Source organism: Phyllobates terribilis, unplaced genomic scaffold (genome assembly GCF_046119375.1).
Source record: "Phyllobates terribilis strain yellow unplaced genomic scaffold, ASM4611937v1 Scaffold_71__1_contigs__length_7168151, whole genome shotgun sequence".
Lineage (NCBI taxonomy): Eukaryota > Metazoa > Chordata > Amphibia > Anura > Dendrobatidae > Phyllobates > Phyllobates terribilis.
Window position 1 is genome coordinate 2,967,415 of NW_027362831.1, and position 23,491 is coordinate 2,990,905.

The 23,491-nt window shown below is 45.8% G+C and overlaps 1 protein-coding gene across 1 annotated transcript; it reads right to left on the reverse strand.

Moving 5' to 3' along the window:
- Positions 1-3,379: 3,379 nt before the first annotated feature.
- Positions 3,380-18,021, reverse strand: LOC141194448 (uncharacterized). Its single transcript, XM_073662370.1, has 7 exons — positions 17,960-18,021; positions 14,051-14,200; positions 13,742-13,921; positions 13,535-13,658; positions 13,354-13,451; positions 13,066-13,156; positions 3,380-4,656 (listed from the first exon to the last, which is right to left on the reverse strand). Exons 2-7 carry the CDS (start codon positions 14,141-14,143, stop codon positions 3,620-3,622), a joined length of 1,623 nt encoding a protein of 540 aa, XP_073518471.1. The 5' UTR covers positions 14,144-14,200; positions 17,960-18,021; the 3' UTR covers positions 3,380-3,619.
- Between the last annotated feature and the right edge of the window lie 5,470 nt (positions 18,022-23,491).

Sequence of the window (23,491 nt, forward strand, 5' to 3'; positions counted from 1 at the left end):
TTGTGACAAAAAAAAATAAAAAGAAAAACCAGTAAACGATACAAGAACCGGTTTACAATGATATAAATCCTAATATCGCTCTATAGTGCAATGTTTTGGAACAGTAATTTTACATTTGTACATAAATATCTGAATACTTCCTGACGGCTTATTTTCACTATTGGGACATCAAAAGAAAAAGAATATATCTAAGAAGGGACAATTGTGTGGACTGAGACAATTAATATTTGCTGACACCTTAGGTATAAGGATATACATTCCTGGTTTATTGCAGGGATATGTACAAATGATCCAGGGTAGTATTTCTGAAGCAATACCTGGAGTAATTAACCATTGTTCCCATATGTGTATGGATTTCTTGAGAGCGTTCCATTAATATAAGATCCACTTTCCAAGCATAGAGTGTTATTTATCCTGGATCTTAGTTCTGTTATCGTTGGGGGAGAATTGTCTATCCAATGTAGTACTAACAACTTTTTGTCTTGGAATAATATTCCTGAGCTAGCTATTGCCATATGGGAGTCTGGGTCTATGTCCTCTCCCAGGAGTCCTAGGATACAGATTTTAGGTTCCAACTGAAGTAATATCCCAAATACAGATAGTACAAGAGCGATCACCCCCTTCCAGTAGTCGCCAATATTTACACATTCCCACGTCATATGCATCAAGTGGGTAACATTTTAACCACATCTAGGACATGTGTCATCCGTTTGTATTTCAATTTTAAATAAAATACTTGGGGATCTATATACCCTATGAATGAGAAGAATTCGGGACAATCTTTGTGACTCTGACAATGAAAGTTTCGGTGTCAAAATCCAGTATTTCCCCCATTGCTCCTCAGATAAGGGACCCACATCCTCCTCCCATTTTGTCTTAACCATCAAAGGATATTTATCCAAATGTAACATAGTATCATAGTGAGATGTAGGTTTCCATGTAAGCAAGTGATGGCTTATTAAGGAAAAGTCTCTACGGCTATATGTATTGTGTAAAGGAGGATAATACGTACAATCCTTTAAGTCTGGATGTAGTATCCTCCATACATCGACCAGTTGGAAAGACCAGAGCAGGTTTAGCAAAGCTTTTGATTGTGATTTAGATTGGTGACACCAGCCCAGGGACGCGTCTAAAGAAGGATCCAAGACAAAATTAATGTCACCTCCAATGATGATAAGGTCCTTAGCAAAAAGTAAGTATTGACGGCCTGTCTTAATTTGGTCACAATTAGGGAGATAGCCGTTTACCAAAGTCAAAATTTTGGAGTAGATCGAGATCTTAAACACATACCTCCTCTCCGTGTCAGACAGTGTTTCTACAATAGCATGCGACAGTGATCTGTGCCGGCCTATACTCAGCACCTTAGACTTCAAAACTGCATTTTTCTGGGACGCCAAGATGAATAATATCTGTTAGAAAACTGAGGTATATGATCGTCTCTAAAGTGTGACTCCTGAAGAAAGAGAAAATGTACGTGCTGTTTATGCCTACGATAAAACACTTGAGCTCCTTTCTCTGGAACATTAAGTCCTCTGACATTCAATGAACAAGTTTTGAGTTGTGCCATATTATATGAAAAAAAAGGAGGAGGGGGAAGAGAGAAAGATTAAAAGAAAAGAGGATGTATAGACGATAGATAGTAACGTCTACCTCTCAGTGTCTAAGAAGTATAGATTATGAATATATCAAAACAGTAGGAAATTGCGAAACAAGCAGATCCCAATGCAAGTCCCTAACTGGGGGTTGTCTTTACAGGCGTAAGTCAAACTTTCAGTTCTAGGATTCCTATTAGGTGGAACCATGGAATATAAAGCAAGTAAAGTAATACAGCCCGATATTACAGTAGTATCATGTGAACTCAACTTATATGCTGGTCTAAGATCTTATATGAACTTAGACATTCTATATAGTGGAAGAGTGGCACCTAATGCTCTATTTAGATATATCTAATTATATGCTTAAAGAAATAAGTAAGCATCTGCAAACTGTCTCTCATCAGGGAAGACAACATTCATTTCAGGAGCTCATATGATTGGCAGGTTCCTTTCCCATCTGGCTGCATCATCATCAAGTTCCTGATCCATTGAACACCTCCTGTGACGTGCTGGAACTCTCTGTGGCAATGGTGGAGCAGGTGGCCAGTCAGATATATGGATTCTGGGAATGTCCAGGACATCACAGAAAGGTCTCGTCACTTTGATCTTTCAAAGTATACAATGTTCCATTTTTCGGACCTGCAGCTGGAAAGGGTACCGCAGAAGTACATCAGGCCATTTTTCAATAGAGCATCAAGTAGTGGTTTCAATACCCTTCTTTTAGCAAGTGTCATTCAGGATAGATATGTGATCGATTGTATACGTTTTCCATTGAAAATCACCAGGACTCAACTCCCCTGCTTTCCTCACAATGGCCTCTTTTACATTGAAAAAATGTATGTGACAGATAATGTCCCTTGGATGCTCAGGATCTGGGCCATGATTGCCTAATGTATGGTGTTCCCTGTCAGTCTCCAGCTCCTTATCAATAGGGTCACCAAGGATATTATTGATTAATGTCAATAGTGTTGGCATGATCGCTTGTGCATTGATGCTTTCATGTATACCCCTTATCCAGATATTATTGTGATTTTCATGGTCATCAACCAAATTAAACAGACTGTTTATTTATGAGCATTTTGATAGCCCACATCTTGTACGACATCCGCCTCTAATCTCTGTACCTCGTCAGTAAGCTGTGACAGGCTAGAAGTGAGGGGACGTATTTCAGTTTTGTATTTGGTCTCCAGCATTTGTATATAATGCTGCATCTATTGTTTAGTAGGGATAGATGCAATATGATATACAAATCAATTATGGCGTTCTCCATATCAGAATTCCCTGTGGCTGGGGGAGTAAATGTCCCTGTGAAGCAAGCACTGCTCAGGCCGACATTAAGAGAGAAGTTGGTGCAGGATTTACAGGCTGGAGCTGTCTGGCATCATGAGGGTTAAGACTGCTTCTTTTACCACGCTGAGATGAGGCAGTAATGGCTCCGGAGCAGGAAGATAAGACCTTCCATAAGAAACGCTGCATACCAGACATGCTGACGGAGGTGGAGGACCTCAGATTAACCTCCGATCTCCTCTTTCTTTCCTATATCGGACGTCATGTTTGAGGCTGTAAATTGCTTATAATTCCCCCCGGAACACGGTCTGAAGAGAGTGTTTTCAGTGTGTGCGTTCTCTCGGTGCTATGTCCATGCCATGGCCTTCCTGTTGATGTTCAATACATCCAAAGGTGGTGTTGATTAGGAGCAGGATTGTGTGATGTAACAACCTTATGTGAGCACTGGAAACGCAAGTTGTGACAACAATGGAACGGTGCCAGAATGGGAGTTGCGTATGATTGTTTTTTATTTTAACAAGGCCAAACATGAGGAATGAGAAGAAGTTGTCCTAGTAGTGGAAAACCCCTTTAAAAAGATACAATTTTAGATTAGAATGAAAAAGGCTTCTCCCCTGTGTGACTTCTCTGAAGTTTAAAAAAAGTTGATTTCCAAGGAAACCATTTCCCACATTAAGAACATAAAAATGGCTTCTCTCCTGTGTCAGTACTTTGGTAACTAAGAAGTGATGATTTATTCACAAAACATTTCCCACATTCTGAACATAAAAAGGCTTCTCCCTTGTGTGGGCTCTCTGGTGGTCATCAAGATGCGCTTTCCGTATAAAACATTTCCCACATTCTAAACATGAAAAAGGCTTTTCCCTTGTATGAGTTCTCTGATGCTTGTTAAGAGTTGATTTATCTGCATAACATTTCCCACATTCTGAACATGAAAAAGGCTTCTCACCTGTGTGAGTTATTTGGTGATTAACCAAAGCTGATTTCTGGCTAAAACATTTTTCACATTCTGAACAAGAAAAAGGCTTCTCCTCTGTGTGAGTTCTCTGATGATTAACCAAAACTGATTTCTGGCTAAAACATTTCCCACATTCTGAACAAGAAAAAGGCTTCTCCCCTGTGTGAGTTCTCTGGTGATTAACCAAAGCTGATTTATGGCTAAAACATTTCCCACATTCTGAACAAGAAAAAGGCTTCTGCCCTGTGTGAGTTCTCTGGTGATTAACCAAATCTGATTTATGGCTAAAACATTTTCCACATTCTGAACAGGAAAAAGGCTTCTCCCCTGTGTGAGTCCTCTGGTGATTAACCAAATCTGATTTCTGGCTAAAACATTTCCCACATTCTGAACAGGAAAAAGGCTTCTCCCCCGTGTGAGTTCTCTGGTGATTAACCAAAGCTGATTTCTGGATAAAAAAATTCCCACATTCTGAACAGGAAAAAGGCTTCTCCCCTGTGTGAGTTATTTGGTGATTAACCAAACCTGATTTCTGGCTAAAACATTTTTCACATTCTGAACAAGAAAAAGGCTTCTCCCCTGTGTGAGTTCTCTGGTGATTAACTAAAGCTGATTTATGGCCAAAACATTTTCCACATTCTGAACATGAAAAAGGCTTCTCTCCTGTGTGGGTTCTCTGGTGTATAACCAAAGATGATTTATGGCTAAAACATTTCCCACATTCTGAACAAGAAAAAGGCTTCTCCTCTGTGTGGGTTATCTTATGTCTGATAAAACTTGATTTCAGCTGTCCCTCTGATCTCTCGGTACAGTCATCTGGAAAGAATAAAACCAATTATTATTTATGAATAACATATCCTTAAAATTTATATTGTTGAACATTTCTACTTAAACTCTCCGTAAAAATTCACTTTATGTAAAAGTTATTTACCAAGAAAACATCACAGAAAAATCAGTCTTACCAACACCAAATCAGATAACAAATGCACTAGCAATTTAGTGTTGGTTGGGTGTACTGGGGTGTCTGTCCATGTGGGTGCACTTATATAGTGCTGGGTAGCCCTCCTGATCTAATAGTATGAGCATCATCAATAGGCTAAGCCAGACACTGTGCATCAAACCTGCCTGTGTGACTGGTGTCCTATGCAAGCTTCTTCTGTGTGCATCTAATATATATAATTATCTTATCCCGTCTGTCTGTCCAGGAAATCCCGCGTCGCTGATTGGTCCGGCCGCGGCCAATCAGCGACGCGAGATTTCAGAAAAAGATGGCGGCCGTTAGCGGTTCATCTGCCGCACGGAGGTCAGTGGCGATGCAGCCAGCTGCTGGCAACATAAGTACCCCGACCGGAGGCGCCGCTGACCTCCATTCGGCTACCGTCGGGAGATCAGCGGCAACGGGCATTATATGGGGGTTATGTGACTTCCTGCATGGGGCATTATAAGGGTGGGGGGGATGTGTCTTCCTGCATGGGGCATTATAAGGGAGGGGGGGTGACATCCTGCATGGGCCATTAAAATAGAAGGGGGAATGTGACATCCTTCATGGGGCATTATAAGAGAGGGAGGGGATGTGACATCCTGCATGGCGCATTATAAGAGAGGGAGGGGATGCAGGACATGGGGCATTATAAGGGAGGGGGGGATGTGACTTCCTGCATGGGGCATTATAGAGGAGGGGGGAGGTGACATCCTGCATAGGGCACTAAACAGGGGGGAGGGAGACATCCTGCATGGGGCATTATAAGGGGGGTGACATCCTGCATGGGCCATTATATGGGGGGGATGTGACTTCCTGCATGGGGCATTATATGGGAGCGATGTGACTTCCTGCATGGGGCATTATATGGGGGGGATGTGATTTCCTGCATGGGGCATTATAAGGGGGGGATGTGACTTCCTGCATGGGGCATTATAAGGGGGGGGATGTGACTTACTGCATGGGGCATTATAAGGGAGGGGGGGATGTGACTTCCTGCATGGGGCATTATATGGGGGGGTGACATCCTGCATAGGGCATTAAACAGGGGGAGGGGGTGACATCCTGCATGGGGCATTATATGGGGGGATGTGACTTCCTGCATGGGGCATTATATGGGGGGGGATGTGACTTCCTGCATGGTGCATTATATGGGGGGATGTGACTTCCTGCATGGGGCATTATAAGGGAGGGGGGATGTGACTTCCTGCATGGGGCATTATTAGGGGGGTGACATCCTGCATGGGCCATTATATTGGGGGGATATAACTTCCTGCATGGGGCATTATATGGGGGGGATGTGACTTCCTGCATGGGGCATTATTTGGGGGGGATGTGACTTCCTGCATGGGGCATTATAAGGGAGGGGGGATGTGACTTCCTGCATGGGGCATTATAAGGGGGGGGTGACATCCTGCATAGGGCATTAAACAGGGGGGGGGGGTGACACCCTGCATGGGGCATTATAAGAGGGGGTGATATCCTGCATGGGGCATTATATGGGGGGAAGTGACTTCCTGCATGGGGCATTATAAGGGAGGGGGGGATGTGACTTCCTGCATGGGGCATTATAAGGGGGGTGACATCCTGCATGGGCCATTATAATGGAAGGGGGGATGTGACATACTGCATGAGGCATTATATGGGGGGGGTTGACTTCCTGCATGGGGCATTATAAGGGAGGTGACTTCCTGCATGGGGCATTATATGGGGGGTATGTGACTTCCTGCATGGGGCATTATAAGGGAGCGAGGGATGTGACTTCCTACATGGGGCATTATAAGGGAGGGGGGGTGACATCCTGCATGGGCCACTATAATGGAAAGGGGGATGTGACTTCCTGCATGGGGCATTATATGGGGGGGATGTGACTTCCTGCATGGGGCATTATAAGGGGGGGATGTGACTTCCTGCATGGGGCATTATAAGGGGGGGATGTGACTTCCTGCATGGGGCATTATAAGGGAGGGGGGGGATATGACTTCCTGCATGGGGCATTATATGGGGGGGGAGGTGACATCCTGCATAGGGCATTAAACAGGGGGGGGGGTGACATCCTGCATGGAGCATTATATGGGGGGATGTGACTTCCTGCATGGGGCATTATATGGGGGGGATGTGAGTTCCTGCATGGTGCATTATATGGGGGGATGTGACTTCCTGCATGGGGCATTATAAGGGAGGGGGATGTGTCTTGCTGCATGGGGAATTATAAGGGGGGGTGACATCCTGCATGGGCCATTATATTGGGGGGATATAACTTCCTGCATGGGGCATTATATGGGGGGGATGTGACTTCCTGCATGGGGCATTATTTGGGGGGGATGTGACTTCCTCCATGGGGCATTATAAGGGAGGAGGGATGTGACTTCCTGCATGGGGCATTATAAGGGGGGGGGGGTGACATACTGTATAGGGCATTAAACAGGGGGGGGTGACACCCTGCATGGGGCATTATAAGGGGGGGTGACATCCTGCATGGGGCATTATATGGGGGGAAGTGACTTCCTGCATGGGGCATTATAAGGGAGGGGGGGGATGTGACTTCCTGCATGGGGCATTATAAGGGTGGGGGTGACATCCTGCATGGGCCATTATAATGGAAGGGGGGATGTGACATACTGCATGAGGCATTATATGGGGGGATGTGACTTCCTGCATGGGGCATTATAAGGGAGGTGACTTCCTGAATGGGGCATTATATGGGGGGTATGTGACTTCCTGCATGGGGCATTATAAGGGAGGGGGGGATATGACTTCCTGCATGGGGCATTATAAGGGAGGGGGGGTGACATCCTGCATGGACCATTATAATGGAAAGGGGGATGTGACATCCTGCATGGGGCATTATAAGGGAGGGGGGGATGTGACTTCCTGCATGGTGCATTATAAGAGAGGGAGGGGATGTGACATCCTGCATGGGGCATTATAAGGGAGGGGGGTGACATCCTGCATGGGCCATTATATGGGGGGGATGTGACCTCCTGCATGGGGCATTATATGGGGGGGATGTGACTTCCTGCATGGGGCATTATATGGGGGGGGTGTGACTTCCTGCATGGGGCATTATAAGGGAGCGAGGGATGTGACTTCCTACATGGGGCATTATAAGGGAGGGGGGGTGACATCCTGCATGGGCCACTATAATGGAAAGGGGGATGTGACTTCCTGCATGGGGCATTATATGGGGGGGATGTGACTTCCTGCATGGGGCATTATAAGGGGGGGATGTGACTTCCTGCATGGGGCATTATAAGGGGGGGATGTGACTTCCTGCATGGGGCATTATAAGGGAGGGGGGGGATATGACTTCCTGCATGGGGCATTATATGGGGGGGGAGGTGACATCCTGCATAGGGCATTAAACAGGGGGGGGGGTGACATCCTGCATGGAGCATTATATGGGGGGATGTGACTTCCTGCATGGGGCATTATATGGGGGGGATGTGAGTTCCTGCATGGTGCATTATATGGGGGGATGTGACTTCCTGCATGGGGCATTATAAGGGAGGGGGATGTGTCTTGCTGCATGGGGAATTATAAGGGGGGGTGACATCCTGCATGGGCCATTATATTGGGGGGATATAACTTCCTGCATGGGGCATTATATGGGGGGGATGTGACTTCCTGCATGGGGCATTATTTGGGGGGGATGTGACTTCCTCCATGGGGCATTATAAGGGAGGAGGGATGTGACTTCCTGCATGGGGCATTATAAGGGGGGGGGGTGACATACTGTATAGGGCATTAAACAGGGGGGGGTGACACCCTGCATGGGGCATTATAAGGGGGGGTGACATCCTGCATGGGGCATTATATGGGGGGAAGTGACTTCCTGCATGGGGCATTATAAGGGAGGGGGGGGGATGTGACTTCCTGCATGGGGCATTATAAGGGTGGGGGTGACATCCTGCATGGGCCATTATATTGGGGGGATATAACTTCCTGCATGGGGCATTATATGGGGGGGATGTGACTTCCTGCATGGGGCATTATTTGGGGGGGATGTGACTTCCTCCATGGGGCATTATAAGGGAGGAGGGATGTGACTTCCTGCATGGGGCATTATAAGGGGGGGGGGTGACATACTGTATAGGGCATTAAACAGGGGGGGGTGACACCCTGCATGGGGCATTATAAGGGGGGGTGACATCCTGCATGGGGCATTATATGGGGGGAAGTGACTTCCTGCATGGGGCATTATAAGGGAGGGGGGGGGATGTGACTTCCTGCATGGGGCATTATAAGGGTGGGGGTGACATCCTGCATGGGCCATTATAATGGAAGGGGGGATGTGACATACTGCATGAGGCATTATATGGGGGGATGTGACTTCCTGCATGGGGCATTATAAGGGAGGTGACTTCCTGAATGGGGCATTATATGGGGGGTATGTGACTTCCTGCATGGGGCATTATAAGGGAGGGGGGGATATGACTTCCTGCATGGGGCATTATAAGGGAGGGGGGGTGACATCCTGCATGGACCATTATAATGGAAAGGGGGATGTGACATCCTGCATGGGGCATTATAAGGGAGGGGGGGATGTGACTTCCTGCATGGTGCATTATAAGAGAGGGAGGGGATGTGACATCCTGCATGGGGCATTATAAGGGAGGGGGGTGACATCCTGCATGGGCCATTATATGGGGGGGATGTGACCTCCTGCATGGGGCATTATATGGGGGGGATGTGACTTCCTGCATGGGGCATTATATGGGGGGGGTGTGACTTCCTGCATGGGGCATTATAAGGGAGGGGGGATGTGACTTCCTGCATGGGGCATTATAAGGGAGGGGGGTGACATCCTGCATGGGCCATTATAATGGAAGGGGGGATGTGACATCCTGCATGGGGCATTATATGGGGGGATGTGACTTCCTGCATGGGGCATTATAAGGGAGGGGGGGATGTGACTTCTTGCATGGGGCATTATAAGGGAGGGGGGGTGACATCCTGCATGGGCCATTATAATGGAAAGGGGGATGTGACATCCTGCATGGGGCATTATATGGAGGAGATGTGACTTCCTGCATGGGGCATTATAGGGAGGTGACTTCCTGCATGGGGCATTATAAAGGGGGGATGTGACTTCCTGCATGGGGCATTATAAGGGAAGGGGGATGTGACTTCCTGCATGAGGCATTATAAGGGAGGGGGGGTGACATCCTGCATGGGCCATTATAATGGAAGGGGGGATGTGACATCCTGCATGGGGCATTATATGGTGGGGGGGGACAAGGGACATCCTGCATGGCGCATTATAAGAGAGGGAGGGGATGTGACATCCTGCATGGGGCATTATAAGTCCTCACTATAATTGCCCGGTCCTCACTAACACGGTTCGCTGACTGGTCGCGACCGGCGGCTGCGACCAATCAGCGATATCAGCCCCAAATTTAAACACCGTCTCCGGCCAATTGGCGCCAGATTTAAAATAAGTACGCCACCGTCGGGAGACATATTCTAGAATACCCGATACGTTAGAATCGGGCCACCATCTAGTCTTTAATACTAGGCAACCACACCCTCCATGAATTGGTAGGTTTGTGAGTGATTGCTCCATAAGTATTTTGCACCTGCACTGCCTTTATCATGGGGGTCTGCGGCATCCTGCTAGTGCATTTGTTATATGATTTGGTGTTGGTAAGGCTGTATCTTTTTCAGAGATTTTTTTTTAATTTTGCCTTATGTTAGCCGTCATTATTCACCAAGACAATAACAGTTTACAGTCTAATAGAAAACCTCATAGAAAGAACCAGTGGAGCGTGGTGTTCAACTGTTTGTTAATTCTGCCTCCAAAATATGGAATAAAAAGCCACCAAACAATGTTATGTAGGTGAAAAAATACCAATAAAAAGTTCTACTCATCTCACAAAAAAACAAGTCCTCACTCAGGTCCATCATCTGTCAGTGGAAAACCAGAGGTTTCCACATCATTAGTGGCTCAAAGGCTTTTGAAAAGCAACATGGCTTCCATAAACCAATCCAGCAATATCCACTCTCCCAAAGTCAAATCTCCCCCTCGCTTCTGAGCCTTGCAGTGCGCCCAAAACACATTTAGCATCCATGTATTTGGCATTACTATAGTGAGAAGAACCCACTTAATTGATGGTGTGTGTCTCCTGGAGCACAATCTGGACACTATGTGTTGAGCAATAAAATGATATATTTGTAATTTTCACTCTCCAACATCCACTGCGTGCTAATATCCTGAAAGTGCCTGTAGAGTCAAAATAGTCACTACTCCTATAGATTAATTCACTGAGGGTTATAATTTCCAAAATGGAGTCACTTTATGGGGATTTCTACTGCTCTGGTTTTCTGAAATTTGGTCACATTAGGGCTTCTGTAAATGGTGGGTCCCATCTCCTCTGGGATCTGCTCCTGCGACGTCTGCTTCTGTCACCAGGAGCCGCCTTATTCATCCTGCAGGCGGCGCTGGTGATGGAGGAGACGTCAGAACCAGAAGCTCTGGGCGGAGCAGGCTCTGTCCAGCCAGTAAGATTAGGAAGCCTGGGACCTGTAGTACTATCCAGTCTGGCAGTATGGGTGTGTGTGCTGTCCAGCTGGAGTAATCTGCTTCCTGCTTCAGCCAATTGGAAAGCACCACACCCTACTAAAGCTGAAAGCATATTGCTGGAAGCCGCCAGATACTGCCTTGTTCTCCTCTGGTTCAGTCCTCTGTGCTCAGCTCCCGGCTTGTGTATTTGTTTCCTGTTGTGACCTCGGCCCGTTTACTGACTACTCTTGCGTCTTCTGATTTTGTATTTTCTCTGCCCTCATGGATATGACCCGGCTACCTGACCATTCTTCTTCCCATCTCACACCACAGAACAGCAGGTAACACCGTGGCCCAAGCCTAGGGGTCTCTGTGGAAGTCCAGATCCATGTAGAGGGGTTAAAGGGTGATGAGCAAGGCAAACCCTGGGATCTGGAAAATGGAGTAGATGGCGCCAAGTCTGTTCGTGGTAGCCATCTTTTGAGCTGCCAGGTGACTATGAACAGTGCCCCCAATACATTGTGTCTGCGAACTATTCTATCAAGATCTGCATTCAAATAGCTAAATGGCGCTTCTTCCCTTCTTAACCTGCCATGTGCCCAGACAGTAGTGTACAACCGTATATGGGGTAGTGTCACATTCAAGAGAAGTTGGAATATTATTTGTAAGGTCCATTTGCTTCCTATTATCCTTTGTGAAGAATTCCAAAATTATCACCACATAAAGTGACACACGTCAGATTTGAAAAATGGGCCCTGATAGGAACACAAAACTGGCTGTAGGAAAGGGTTAAATCAGAGTATTTTTGGCACTAATTACTGTAGTCAAAACTGTGAGTATAGACAATAACACATCTACTGAAATGATCAAACTCAACAGTCTCCATCAGTAAATAGTGAGTAACTAGTGGTGAAACCTCTCTGGGGTAATTAGAGTATGGGGCTCGGTGGCTCTTGGCAATCTAAACTATCGTAAGGGCCAATATTTTCTGTCAGATGAATTTCATGAAGAAATATTAGACATTCAAAGAGAACTTTTTATAATAGTGCAGAGCTGAGGTGTCTTAAATTTAGCTTAGAGATACAGTATATCATAGCACAGGTGTAATGTTTTTAATATAGTTTATCACTATCCTGTTTGAAGTTAGTCGGTTTTAAAATAAATTGAAAAATCAGGATAAAGGGAAACTCTGTTGTTATTGTACAGAAATTCACACTTGGCCCTCACTGCACATTTAATGTTGTAGATCATAAAAGTAAAGTTTGGCCAGAAAGACTGGACCTGGTCTTGTAGGGACCATATGAGCACATTCAGCAGCACAGAAGGGAGAGAAGGTGGATTCATCCAATAAGATATCAGGGATCTAGGAAGGAACAGCATCATTACCCTCCGCTTTCTCTTACAGACCCATCATATTATTTTTCATCAAGTGATTTTCTAACTTGTCAGCAAATTCTATGTATGCGGTCATTTGGCTTTGTAGTTTACAGATCTGGGCAGGTAACGATCAGCGTCTACTAATCCCAGGGGGTAGGTGGATTTTCCAGGTTGTAAGTTCTATGGAAAAGGGTTTTAATGCTCAAAATCATTTGAACAGTTTTGGGTGGAGGAGAATGTTGTGGTCTAGAGGCAAAATGGTGATCACATGATTGTGATACGGCCGGACTACACCACTGATAAAGCAGCCACAGCCGGTGACTGAGAAGAATCTGTGACTTCTCTGAGTTTAGTGGTTATTACTCACCTGGGTAGTCATATGTAGGAATTTCCTCTTTACACCACTCATCACCCCTTACATATGTCTCTGTAGTGTTAATATGGGTCAGATCTTCACCCTGAAACAAATATTGTAAAAGTCACAGACAGATGAGAAGTCACATCTATGATCAGCTCTAATCCTGCCATCTCCACCGTTCTCATTACACAAGCAAAAAACACATAATACTGGTGGATAAAACAAGACTGAGCACAAGACCTTCACAGCCGTGTACACATCATAGGGGAGCTCTCATGACACCTTCTCTCCATCTACCTGATGATCCTGAGGAACATTGGGCTCTTCTTGTTTACAGTCCTGTGGAAGAAGAGGACGGGGACATCTCTCTGGTGTTGTCCTCTTACTGGATATATCTGGAGGAAACACATACAGGGACTGAATTCATTCTTTACATACAGATAATTATAGACCGTGTGTATTTAGCCTCGTCTGTTACCTGGTGATATGAGGGGCTGGAGAACCTCCATCATGACGTCTTTGTACAAATCTTTGTGTCCTTCTAAATACTCCCACTCCTCCATGGAGAAATAGACAGCAACATCCTGACATCTTATAGGAACCTGACACATACAATCATACAGTCATACCCCTGATCCTTTCATAGTATTACTGTGTAATGTCCCAGCATTCCCAGCAGTGTCACCTCTCCAGTCAGCAGCTCAATCATCTTGTAGGCAAGTTCTAGGATCTTCTGGTCATTGATGTCCTCATGAATCAAGAGGTGAGATGGAGGCCCTGTGATTGGGCTCAGGGGTCTTTCCCATCCCTCAGATACAGGGGCCTGGCAGTGCCCACTAGAGGTCTTCTTCACTACTATGTAATCCTGGTTATGGAGAGACACATTATTAAATCTCACTTCAGACATTTCCAGAGTCCTCACCTCTCCAGTTCTGTCCATCTGTTATTCCCATAGATAAGAATGATGTAATGTGACGTCATCAGAATCTCTCACCTCTCCAGTAAGCTGGAAGAGGATCTCTAGGGTAAGATGTAATATCCTCTTCGCCATCTTGTCTCTGTCCATATCCATCTTTGATGGGTCCATAAGAAAAATTCTCTTAAATGGAAGACCTTCACTGAGAGGATCTGATATTGTAGGGACCTAAATGAGAAGATGATGAGCCGATGTAACATCATAAAAGTCCTGTGTAATAATACAATTACTGGAGATAATAAAGGGAAACATATGAGGAGATATATTATTTTACAGTATTTAGATTTCTTCTTTACATCTGGTAATAAAACCTATATATTTTAGGCCACAGACAACAAGCAGTTTCTTTCTTGGAGTCTGCAGCTGAACACTTTCTCAAAGATTCATCTTCCATAAAGCTAATTCTCGTCTCATTTACCGACAATGTTTCAATAATCCACCTCAACGCGTTTCCCCAACAGGTTCATCAGGAGGCTTGATATAAGGATGATAATTCATGATGTTCAGCATAGTGTGCCTAATAGCCAGGTGCCCATGTATAAATATCCCAATTCATCCAAAACCCCTCCCAGACTAGGAGGCTCATTCCCATTCCTAGAGGTGAATTGTCACAGGATATACAAAATGGAGTCTGTCTACAATAATGTACTGCACCTACGCTACTTCTCATGAGCTAGAGGTCCGATAATGTCCATCCCCTAGTGCGATTGTCCAGAAGTGACGTGCTTTATGCTGAAACACCAGATAAACTGATTGCCGCTGCTCCACTCGTACCTGTGACTGTGCATGCCCGTACTTATCATTCCACGCCGGAGCGAATCTAGGATCATTGTCCACGATTGCGCATGCCCAGATGTCTGCGCTCCACACCGGAGTGCATATGATATTGGATCGCATTCCATCAAATGAAAAATCCTCCCTCTGAGATCAGCATCATGGGAGACTAACAACAAGTATTGCACATCCTCCCATCATACAATAAGCATGTAGATCTACTTCTAGAAAATATGGGATGGTGGCCCACAGTAAATTTCTAAATGGTCAAATTTGACCCCTATTGCATAATTAGACATACACAAGGAACACCACACTTGTTAGTTACTAAATAGTATAAGTGGGATATAACTAATAAGAAATAATTCTGATACAGAAGCTCAGATCTCTCGAAGAAGTAAAACAATATGTGAACCCCATTCTCAGGAAACTGAGTAGCAATGGGTAGAATATAAAATCCAAAAATGTAAATCAGAATATGGATGTATTCACACAAAACAGGCATAGGAAATTTGCTCCTCGAGTACCTTAGGGGCTTGTGCATCCAGTCTGGAATCCACTCGCTTTCCTTTTTGATACATCTATTGTGATCACCTCCTCTCACATTGGGTTTAACCGCCGCAATGATACAAAACGAGATGTTTCCGGTTTCACCTCGATGTGCACTGTTCATGAGTCTCACTAATTGGGGTGTCCTGACCATGGCATAAATTACCCAAATGCCCCCTCCCCCACCCTCCTCTTAGACTGCCTCTTGGTCGTTCATACAAAATCTAGGGGGCAGGTGCATGTGGCCATATATAAAAGTCCTGAGGTTTTACAGTTGGAATAATCCCTCTGGAAAAAGATTTTACCTGTAGAGGAACTCGAGAAAGATTTACATGGTCTCATCCAATTACATGTACAACTTTATCCACATCTAAAGAAACCGCACACTCTTCTATCCAGCCAAGTCCACTTGGGTGCAGGTTTTTATAGAAACTATGCACTAAACGGTCCCTAATTGACCGACCCTTTCTGAAAGTTATTGTGGGAGTACATCCCACAGCACCCTCAGGTCCCGGTTGGCCAGGGTTTTCTGAGGATATTAAAGATATGGTCACTCTGATTGTGATAAGTTCCTATTACTCGTGTTATCCCATCTTTTTCTTGCTCTCTTGGTTAGGTATGGAGGAATGTCTGTCTCTCCTGATTTTCTGCAAACAATCGTGTGGAATCCAAAATGTATCGTGGGTACCCTTTTCCATGAATCTGGTGTTCATGTCTATTGCCTGTATATTAAACTCTGTGACATTAGAGCAGTCTCTTCTCAATCGTAAAAATTGGCTCTTGGATATTGCTTTTTTTTAATGAGGATGGGGTGGTGACTATCCCACTTCAATAGTTTATTAGTGCTTGTAGGTTTATGGTAGATGAGTGTACCTAAGGTCCCATCCCCTTCATTCTTGATTAGTACATCCAGCAAAGGCAACTGGTAATATTTAAACTCTGACATAAATCTCAGGCTCACTCTATAGATATTGAGTTCCCTGACAAATTCAAGAAACTTTTCACTCGTTCCTGACCAGATGATAAAAATGTCGTCAATATATCTATACTAAACCCCAATATATGGATGCCACCACTTATGATCATCTATGAATATTGTATTTTCCTCCCACCAGCCCAGGAATAGGTTAGCATATGAGGGGGCACAACAGGTCCCCATCGCAGTACCCCTGAGCTGGTGGAAGTACTTCCTGTCAAAAAGAAAGAAGTTATGTGTAAGAGTGAATTTTAGAAGATCCTCCATGAAGTCATTATGTCTGCTACACTCTATTGATCTCGATTTCAAGAAATGTCTTACTCCTCTGATATCATCCTCATGCGGTATATTACTGTACGAAGCCTCGATATCTAGTGAGGCCTGCTCCCCTACATGAGTGTATACATGCTCAAGGGTCTATATGTAGGGGAGCAGGCAGAGGGAAAACCATTTTCCAGAGGGATTATTCCAACTACAGGACCTCAGGTGGTACTGGGGAGAAATTATACTGTGGGTGGGGGCATAATACATACTGCATAAGGGGCATAATGGGGGCATTACACTGTGTGGGGTATCATACATACTGCATAAGGGGCATAATGGGGGCATTACACTGTGTGGGGGCATCATACATACTGCATAAGGGGCATAATGGGGACATTAAACTGTGTGGGGCTTCATACATACTGCATAAGGGGCATAATGGAGGCATTACACTGTGTGGGGGCATCATACATCCTGCATAAGGGGCATAATGGGGGCATTACACTGTGTGGGGGCCTCATACATCCTGCATAAGGTGCATAATGGGGGCATTACGCTGTGTGGGGTATCATACATACTGCATAAGGGGCATAATGGGGGCATTACACTGTGTGGGGGCATCATACATACTGCATAAGGGGCATAATGGGGACATTAAACTGTGTGGGGCTTCATACATACTGCATAAGGGGCATAATGGAGACATTACACTGTGTGGGGGCATCATACATCCTGCATAAGGGGCATAATGGAGGCATTACACTGTGTGGGGGCCTCATACATCCTGCATAAGGTGCATAATGGGGGCATTACGCTGTGTGGGGGCATCATACATACTACATAAGGGGCGTAATGGGGGCATTACACTGTGTTGGGGCATCATACATCCTGCATAAGGGGCATAATGGGGGCATTACACTGTGTGGTGTCATCATACATACTGCACAAGGGGCATAATGGGGGCATTACACTGTGTGGGGGCATCATATATACTGCATCAGGGCAATAATGGGGGCATCATACATCCTACATAAGGGGCATAATGGGGGTATTACACTGTGTGGGGCATCATACATACTGCATAAGGGGCATAATGGGGGCATTACACTGTGGGGGGCATCATACATCCTGCATAAGGGGCATAATGGGGGCATTACACTGTGGGGCCAGTAAAGGGGCCCTGTACTATGAGAACAATACGTTTCCTCCCTTCCTGTCTCCATAGTTGGGTCGTATGTATCTATTACAGGAAACAGAACAAAAACCTTATGATTCTTATAAAGGGGCAACACAAGACCCCAAAAGAGTCTCCGTGCTGAAGGGGTTAATGCCCCCTGCGCCCAGTAATGGGAGTCTCCACATACCTCCACCTGCAGAGCCGCCACCACATATATGGCTGCTCAGTGCGCACAGGAGCTGTGATGAGGTCACAGGAGGGGAGGAGTCAGGGGTCACATGATCAGGGGCCTCAGTGGATGCAGGACTCTGCTGTGCTGGTTGTCATGGTGCTGGATGAGCTGAAGTTTATGTGTGGGGTCAGGAGGGGTTTACAGTGTGGATGTAGCAGAGCCGTGTGTGTACGAGGTGCACGGAGCGGAGCCGCGCGTGTACGAGGTGTACGGAGCGGAGCCGTGTGTGTACGAGGCGTACGGGGCGGAGTCGAGTGTGTACGAGGAGTACAGGGCAGAGTCGCGCGTGTAGGAGGCAAACGGAGTGAAGCTGCACGTGTACGAGGCTTATGGGGAGGAGTCGCGCGTGTACGAGGCGTACGGAGCGGAGACGCGTGTGTACGAGGCGTACGGGGCGGAGTCGAGTGTGTACGAGGCGTACGCAGTGAAGCTGCACGTGTACGAGGCTTACGGGGCGGAGTCGCGCGTGTACGGGGCGTACGGGCTGGAGTCGCGCGTGTACGAGGCGTACGGGGCGGAACCGCTCGTGTACGAGGTGTACGGAGCAGAGCCGCGCGTGTACGAGGCGTACGGAGCAGAGCCGCGCGTGTACGAGGTGTACGGAGCGGAGCCGTGTGTGTAGGAGGTGTACAGAGCGGAGTCGAGTGTGTACGAGGCGTACAGGGCAGAGTCGCGCGTGTAGGAGGCGTACGGAGTGAAGCTGCACGTGTACGAGGCTTACGGGGAGGAGTCGCGCGTGTACGGGACAGAGTCGCGCGTGTACGAGGCGTACGGAGGGGAGACGCGTGTGTACGAGGTGTACGGAGCGGAGCCGTGTGTGTATGAGGTGTGCGGAGCCTCGCGTGTACGAGGCGTACGGGGCGGAGTCGAGTGTGTACGAGGCGTACAGGGCAGAGTCGCGCGTGTAGGAGGTGTACGGAGTGAAGCTGCACGTGTACGAGGCTTACGGGGTGGAGTCGCGCGTGTACGAGGTGTACGGGGCGGAGTCGCGCGTGTACGAGGTGTACGGGGCGGAGTCGCGCGTGTACGAGGTGTACGGGGCGGAGTCGCGCGTGTACGAGGCGTACGGGGCGGAGTCGCGCGTGTACGGGGCGGAGTCGCGCGTGTACGGGGCGGAGTCGCGCGTGTACGAGGCGTACGGAGCGGAACCGCGCGTGTACGAGTCGTACGGAGCGGGGCCGTGCGTGTACAAGGCATACGGAGCTGGGCCACGCGTGTACGAGGCGTACGGAGAGGAGCCGCGCGTGTATAATGTGTACGGAGCTGAACAGGGTGTGTATGAGGTGTACGGAGCAGAGCCGTGTGTGTATGGAGCGGAGCCATGTGAGTATGGAGCGGAGTTGTGTGTGTACAGCTGTAGAATCCCCAGGTTCGGTCGGCACCGGTTACGTAGATCTTATTGTTGTATTTTATTAGCAATTTGCTTGCTCGTCAGTTGAGATGGGTGAACCCGAACAGTAAAGTTCTGGGTTTGTTCCAAACATCTAGTGATCGGGCATGGATCCTGGAGACGGACTTCATCTAACAGCGTGAGTCCGCAGCGCTCTGACCAGTGATAACAATCTTACCGCCGATCAGAGCCTGTGTTTCCCACAGATGTTTGGGCCCCCCATTCATATGAATGAGGTTCAGGTTCAGATACCATTCGGGTACCCAAACCAAAATTTTTTAGGTGTTCGGCTGAACCTGCTGAACCCAAACATCCATGGGTTCGTTCATTACTACTCGTCAGCTAAGGTGCACAAATCTCTCAGGAATTGATGTTTTCATTCAGTTACAGTAAACAGAGGACACGTGCTGGCTGGATCTTATGAATATATAAGGCCAGACAGGAGATAGGTAAAGATAAAGCAATCATTCCATCACTCTCATCAGTGTTTCAGGGGCCTCAATTAAGCTATTCACCCAGTCACTAGGAGGAGATGGAAGCGTGCCCTTCATTAGGCCTTTCAGACGTCAGTGTTGCGTGTACGTGTGGTGTCCGTTTCCACATGTACTGGAGACACTGACACTCGTAGACCCATTAAAATGAATGGGTCTGTGCACATCAGTGTGTTTCCACGGACAGTGTATCTGTGGGCAAAACACGCTGATACGTCCATTTTTTTCTCACAGCACGGCCGCAAAACGTCTTGCACACGTGCACAGTGATGACACATGGATGACATCTGTGTGTCATCAGTATCACACGTACCGGCGCCTGGGAATCAACGGTACAGGTAGCGCTGTTCCCAAGCACCGGGTGCTGAACGCTCCCCTTATCATTGTCCCCCGATCAGCGCGAGCAAGGGACAATCTTGAAAGTAGTATTCTGCTCCCCCTGTGTCCTGGTGTAAAAATAAGAATAAAATTAAAAAATCCTTATATTCACCTGTCCGAAGATGTCCCCCACTGTAATTCACCTGACCGCTCATGGCGGGGAGAATGACTCGCTACAGCGAGCAGGCCCCTGCTCTGGGCTGAGCTCAGCGGGAGCAGAATACTACTCTCATCATTGTCCCTTGCTATCGCTGATCGCAGTGTAAGCAGGGGACAATGATGAGGGCAGCATTCTGCACCCGATACTTGAGAACAGCGTTAACTGTACCACTGATTCCCAAGTGCCGGTACTGATGGGGCACATGGGTGACACACGGTTGCTACACATATCACACACATGGACACGGATATTTCCAGTAACGGAAATATCCGAATGTGTAAAAGAGGCCTTACAGAGAGGCATTCTGGATACTGGTGCTAGATTCGTCCTGCTCGCGGGACTTGAAGAAGCAAACCGATTTGATTCTGCATGATTAAACATCAATCATTCATATAGAAATGTATGATTATATTTGATTTTTGATTTTTTTCTTGGGAGTCAAAGAATCTACTCCTTCTGGAAATGATGGAGACAATCAATGTTTCACTGCTAAACACAGTAAGTCATCCTGACCCTCTTTGTCCGGTCTGCAGTGGTCTATAGGCCATCATGTTGTAGCTTGTGATCCAAAAGTGTAATGTGAACATGCACACGAAGACTCAGAAGGATGAACAGTCCAGCTTCTCAGTGTATAAAAAGTCTCCTTACTTTTTAGTTTTCTTCCATTTTTTTAAAAGAGGCAAATTCAGTCTTGTGCCAAACTGCTCCTGAATTCTGTGCCCATGACATGATATGGGCACATACTGATTCTCTATATGCCCTTAATGTTACAATGAAGTTTTATCTAATTGATTCTATGGTAACAATGTGGCATGCTGCAACTAATGTCATATTAATAATGGAACAAAGCTCCTTGAGAAGACATAAAGAAATATAGAGCTTCATATTTATCAGGTTTCAACGTAATTTAATGCAAACTTATTAAAGGGAACCTGTCAGCAGGATTTTGCTAAGAAAACTACAGGCATTGTCATGTTGGGGCTGTTGCTGTTGTCCTTGTTACATGGAAATTGCTGCTGTCACAGTTTTTGCTGCCATTAGATGGAAGTTGTAGTTATCGTAAATGGATGTTGCTGTGGTGGCCGTTACGTGGAAGTTGCGGTTGTTGTTCCCGTTACATGGAAATTGCTGTTGTTGTTGCCTTTAGATGGAAGTTGTTGTTGTTGCCATTAGATGGAAGTTGTTGTTGCCATTGTTGCCATTAGATGGAAATTGTTGCTGCCGTTAAATGGAAGTTGTAGTTGTTGTTGCCGTTAGATAGAAGTTCCCGTTGTTGTTGCCATTACATGAAATTTGCTGTTGTTTTTGCCTTTAGATGGAAGTTGTTGTTGTTGCCGTTAAATGGAAGTTATTGTTGCCATTGTTGCCATTAGATGGAAGTTGTTGTTGCCGTTAGATGGAAATTGTTGATGCCGTTAGATGAAAGTTGTTCTTGCCGTTAGATGCAAGTTGTTGCCGTTAGATAGAAGTTGTTGTTGCTGCAGTTAGAAGGAAATTGCCATTGTTGTTGCCATTTGATGTACGTAGTTGCCGTTGATGTTGCCGTTAGACGGAAGTTGCTGTTGTTGTTTCCATTACATGGAAATTGCTTTTGTTGTTGACTTTAAATGGAAGTTTTTGTTGCCGTTAGATGGAGGTTGTCGTTGTTGCCGTTAGATGGAAATTGTTGTTGCCGTTAGATGGAAGTTGTTGTTGCGGTTAGATGAAAGTTGTTGTCATCAGATGGGGAAGTTGTTGCTGTTAGATGGAAGTTGTTGTTGCAGTTAGATTGAAGTTGTTCTCATTAGATGGGGAAGTTGTTGCCATTAGATGGAAGTAGCTGTCATTAGATGAAAGCCAGGGTGTGCGTTTATGTGCTGTATGTACACCAACGTAAACCAATCTCAAATTCTGTGTTTTATCTTTGTATTTTTTGCATTCTGTGCAAGCCAGGGTGTGGCCTCCCTTCCTAGAGCTGGATAATACATTTAAAGCACTGAAATCAACTTTGACACATGGTAAGGTTTTTAATATTAGACAGAGTAGGACTATCCTGAATGGGTTCAATTTGCTTTGATGGGATAGCTTTCATGCTATTTTTGATTAAAACAGTGTTACTAAGCTTTTTATTTATTTATAGCAGGGTTTATGTTCATTTTGCTTCTAGTAGTTTTTTTTATTAGATGGAAGTTGTTGCAGTTAGATTTAAGTTGTTGTTGCCATTAGATGGAAGTTGTTGCTGTTAGGTGGACATTGTTGTTGTTGCCATTAGATGGAAGCTTCTGTTGTCATTAGATGGAAACTGTTGTTGCCGTTAGATGGAAGTTGTTGTTTTCATTAGATGGATATTGTTGATGTTATTGCCGTTAGATGGAAGTTGTTATTGCCGTTAGATGAAAGTTGTTGTTGCAATTAGATGGAAGAAGTTGCTGCCATTAGATGGAAGTTATTATTGCCGTTAGATTGAAGTTGTTGTTGCCATTAGATGGAAGTTGTTGCTGTTAGGTGGACATTGTTGTTGTTGCCGTTAGATTGAAGTTGTTGTTGCCATTAGATGGAAGCTGTTGCCATTAGATGGAAGTTGTTGTTGCCGTTAGATGGAGGTTGTCGTTGTTGCCGTTAGATGGAAATTGTTGTTGCTGTTAGATGGAAATTGTTGTTGCCGTTAGATGGAAGTTGTCATGAGATGGGGAAGTTGTTGCTGTTAGATGGAAGTTGTTGTTACCGTTAGATTGAAGTTGTCATTAGATGGTGAAGTTGTTGCCATTAGATGGAAGTAGTTGTCATTAGATGGAAGCCAGGGTGTGCGTTTCAGTGCTGCATGTACACCAACGTAAACCAATCTCAAATTCTGTGTTTTTTCTTTGTATTTTTTGCATTCTGTGCAAGCCAGGGTGTGGCCTCCATTCCTAGAGCTGGATAATACATTTAAAGCACTGAAATCAACTTTGACACATGGTAAGGTTTTTAATATTAGACAGAGTAGGACTATTCTGAATGGGATCAATATGTCTTGGTGGGATAGCTTTCATGCTATTTTTGATGAAAACAGTGTTACTAACCTTTTTTTTTTATTTATAGCAGGGTTT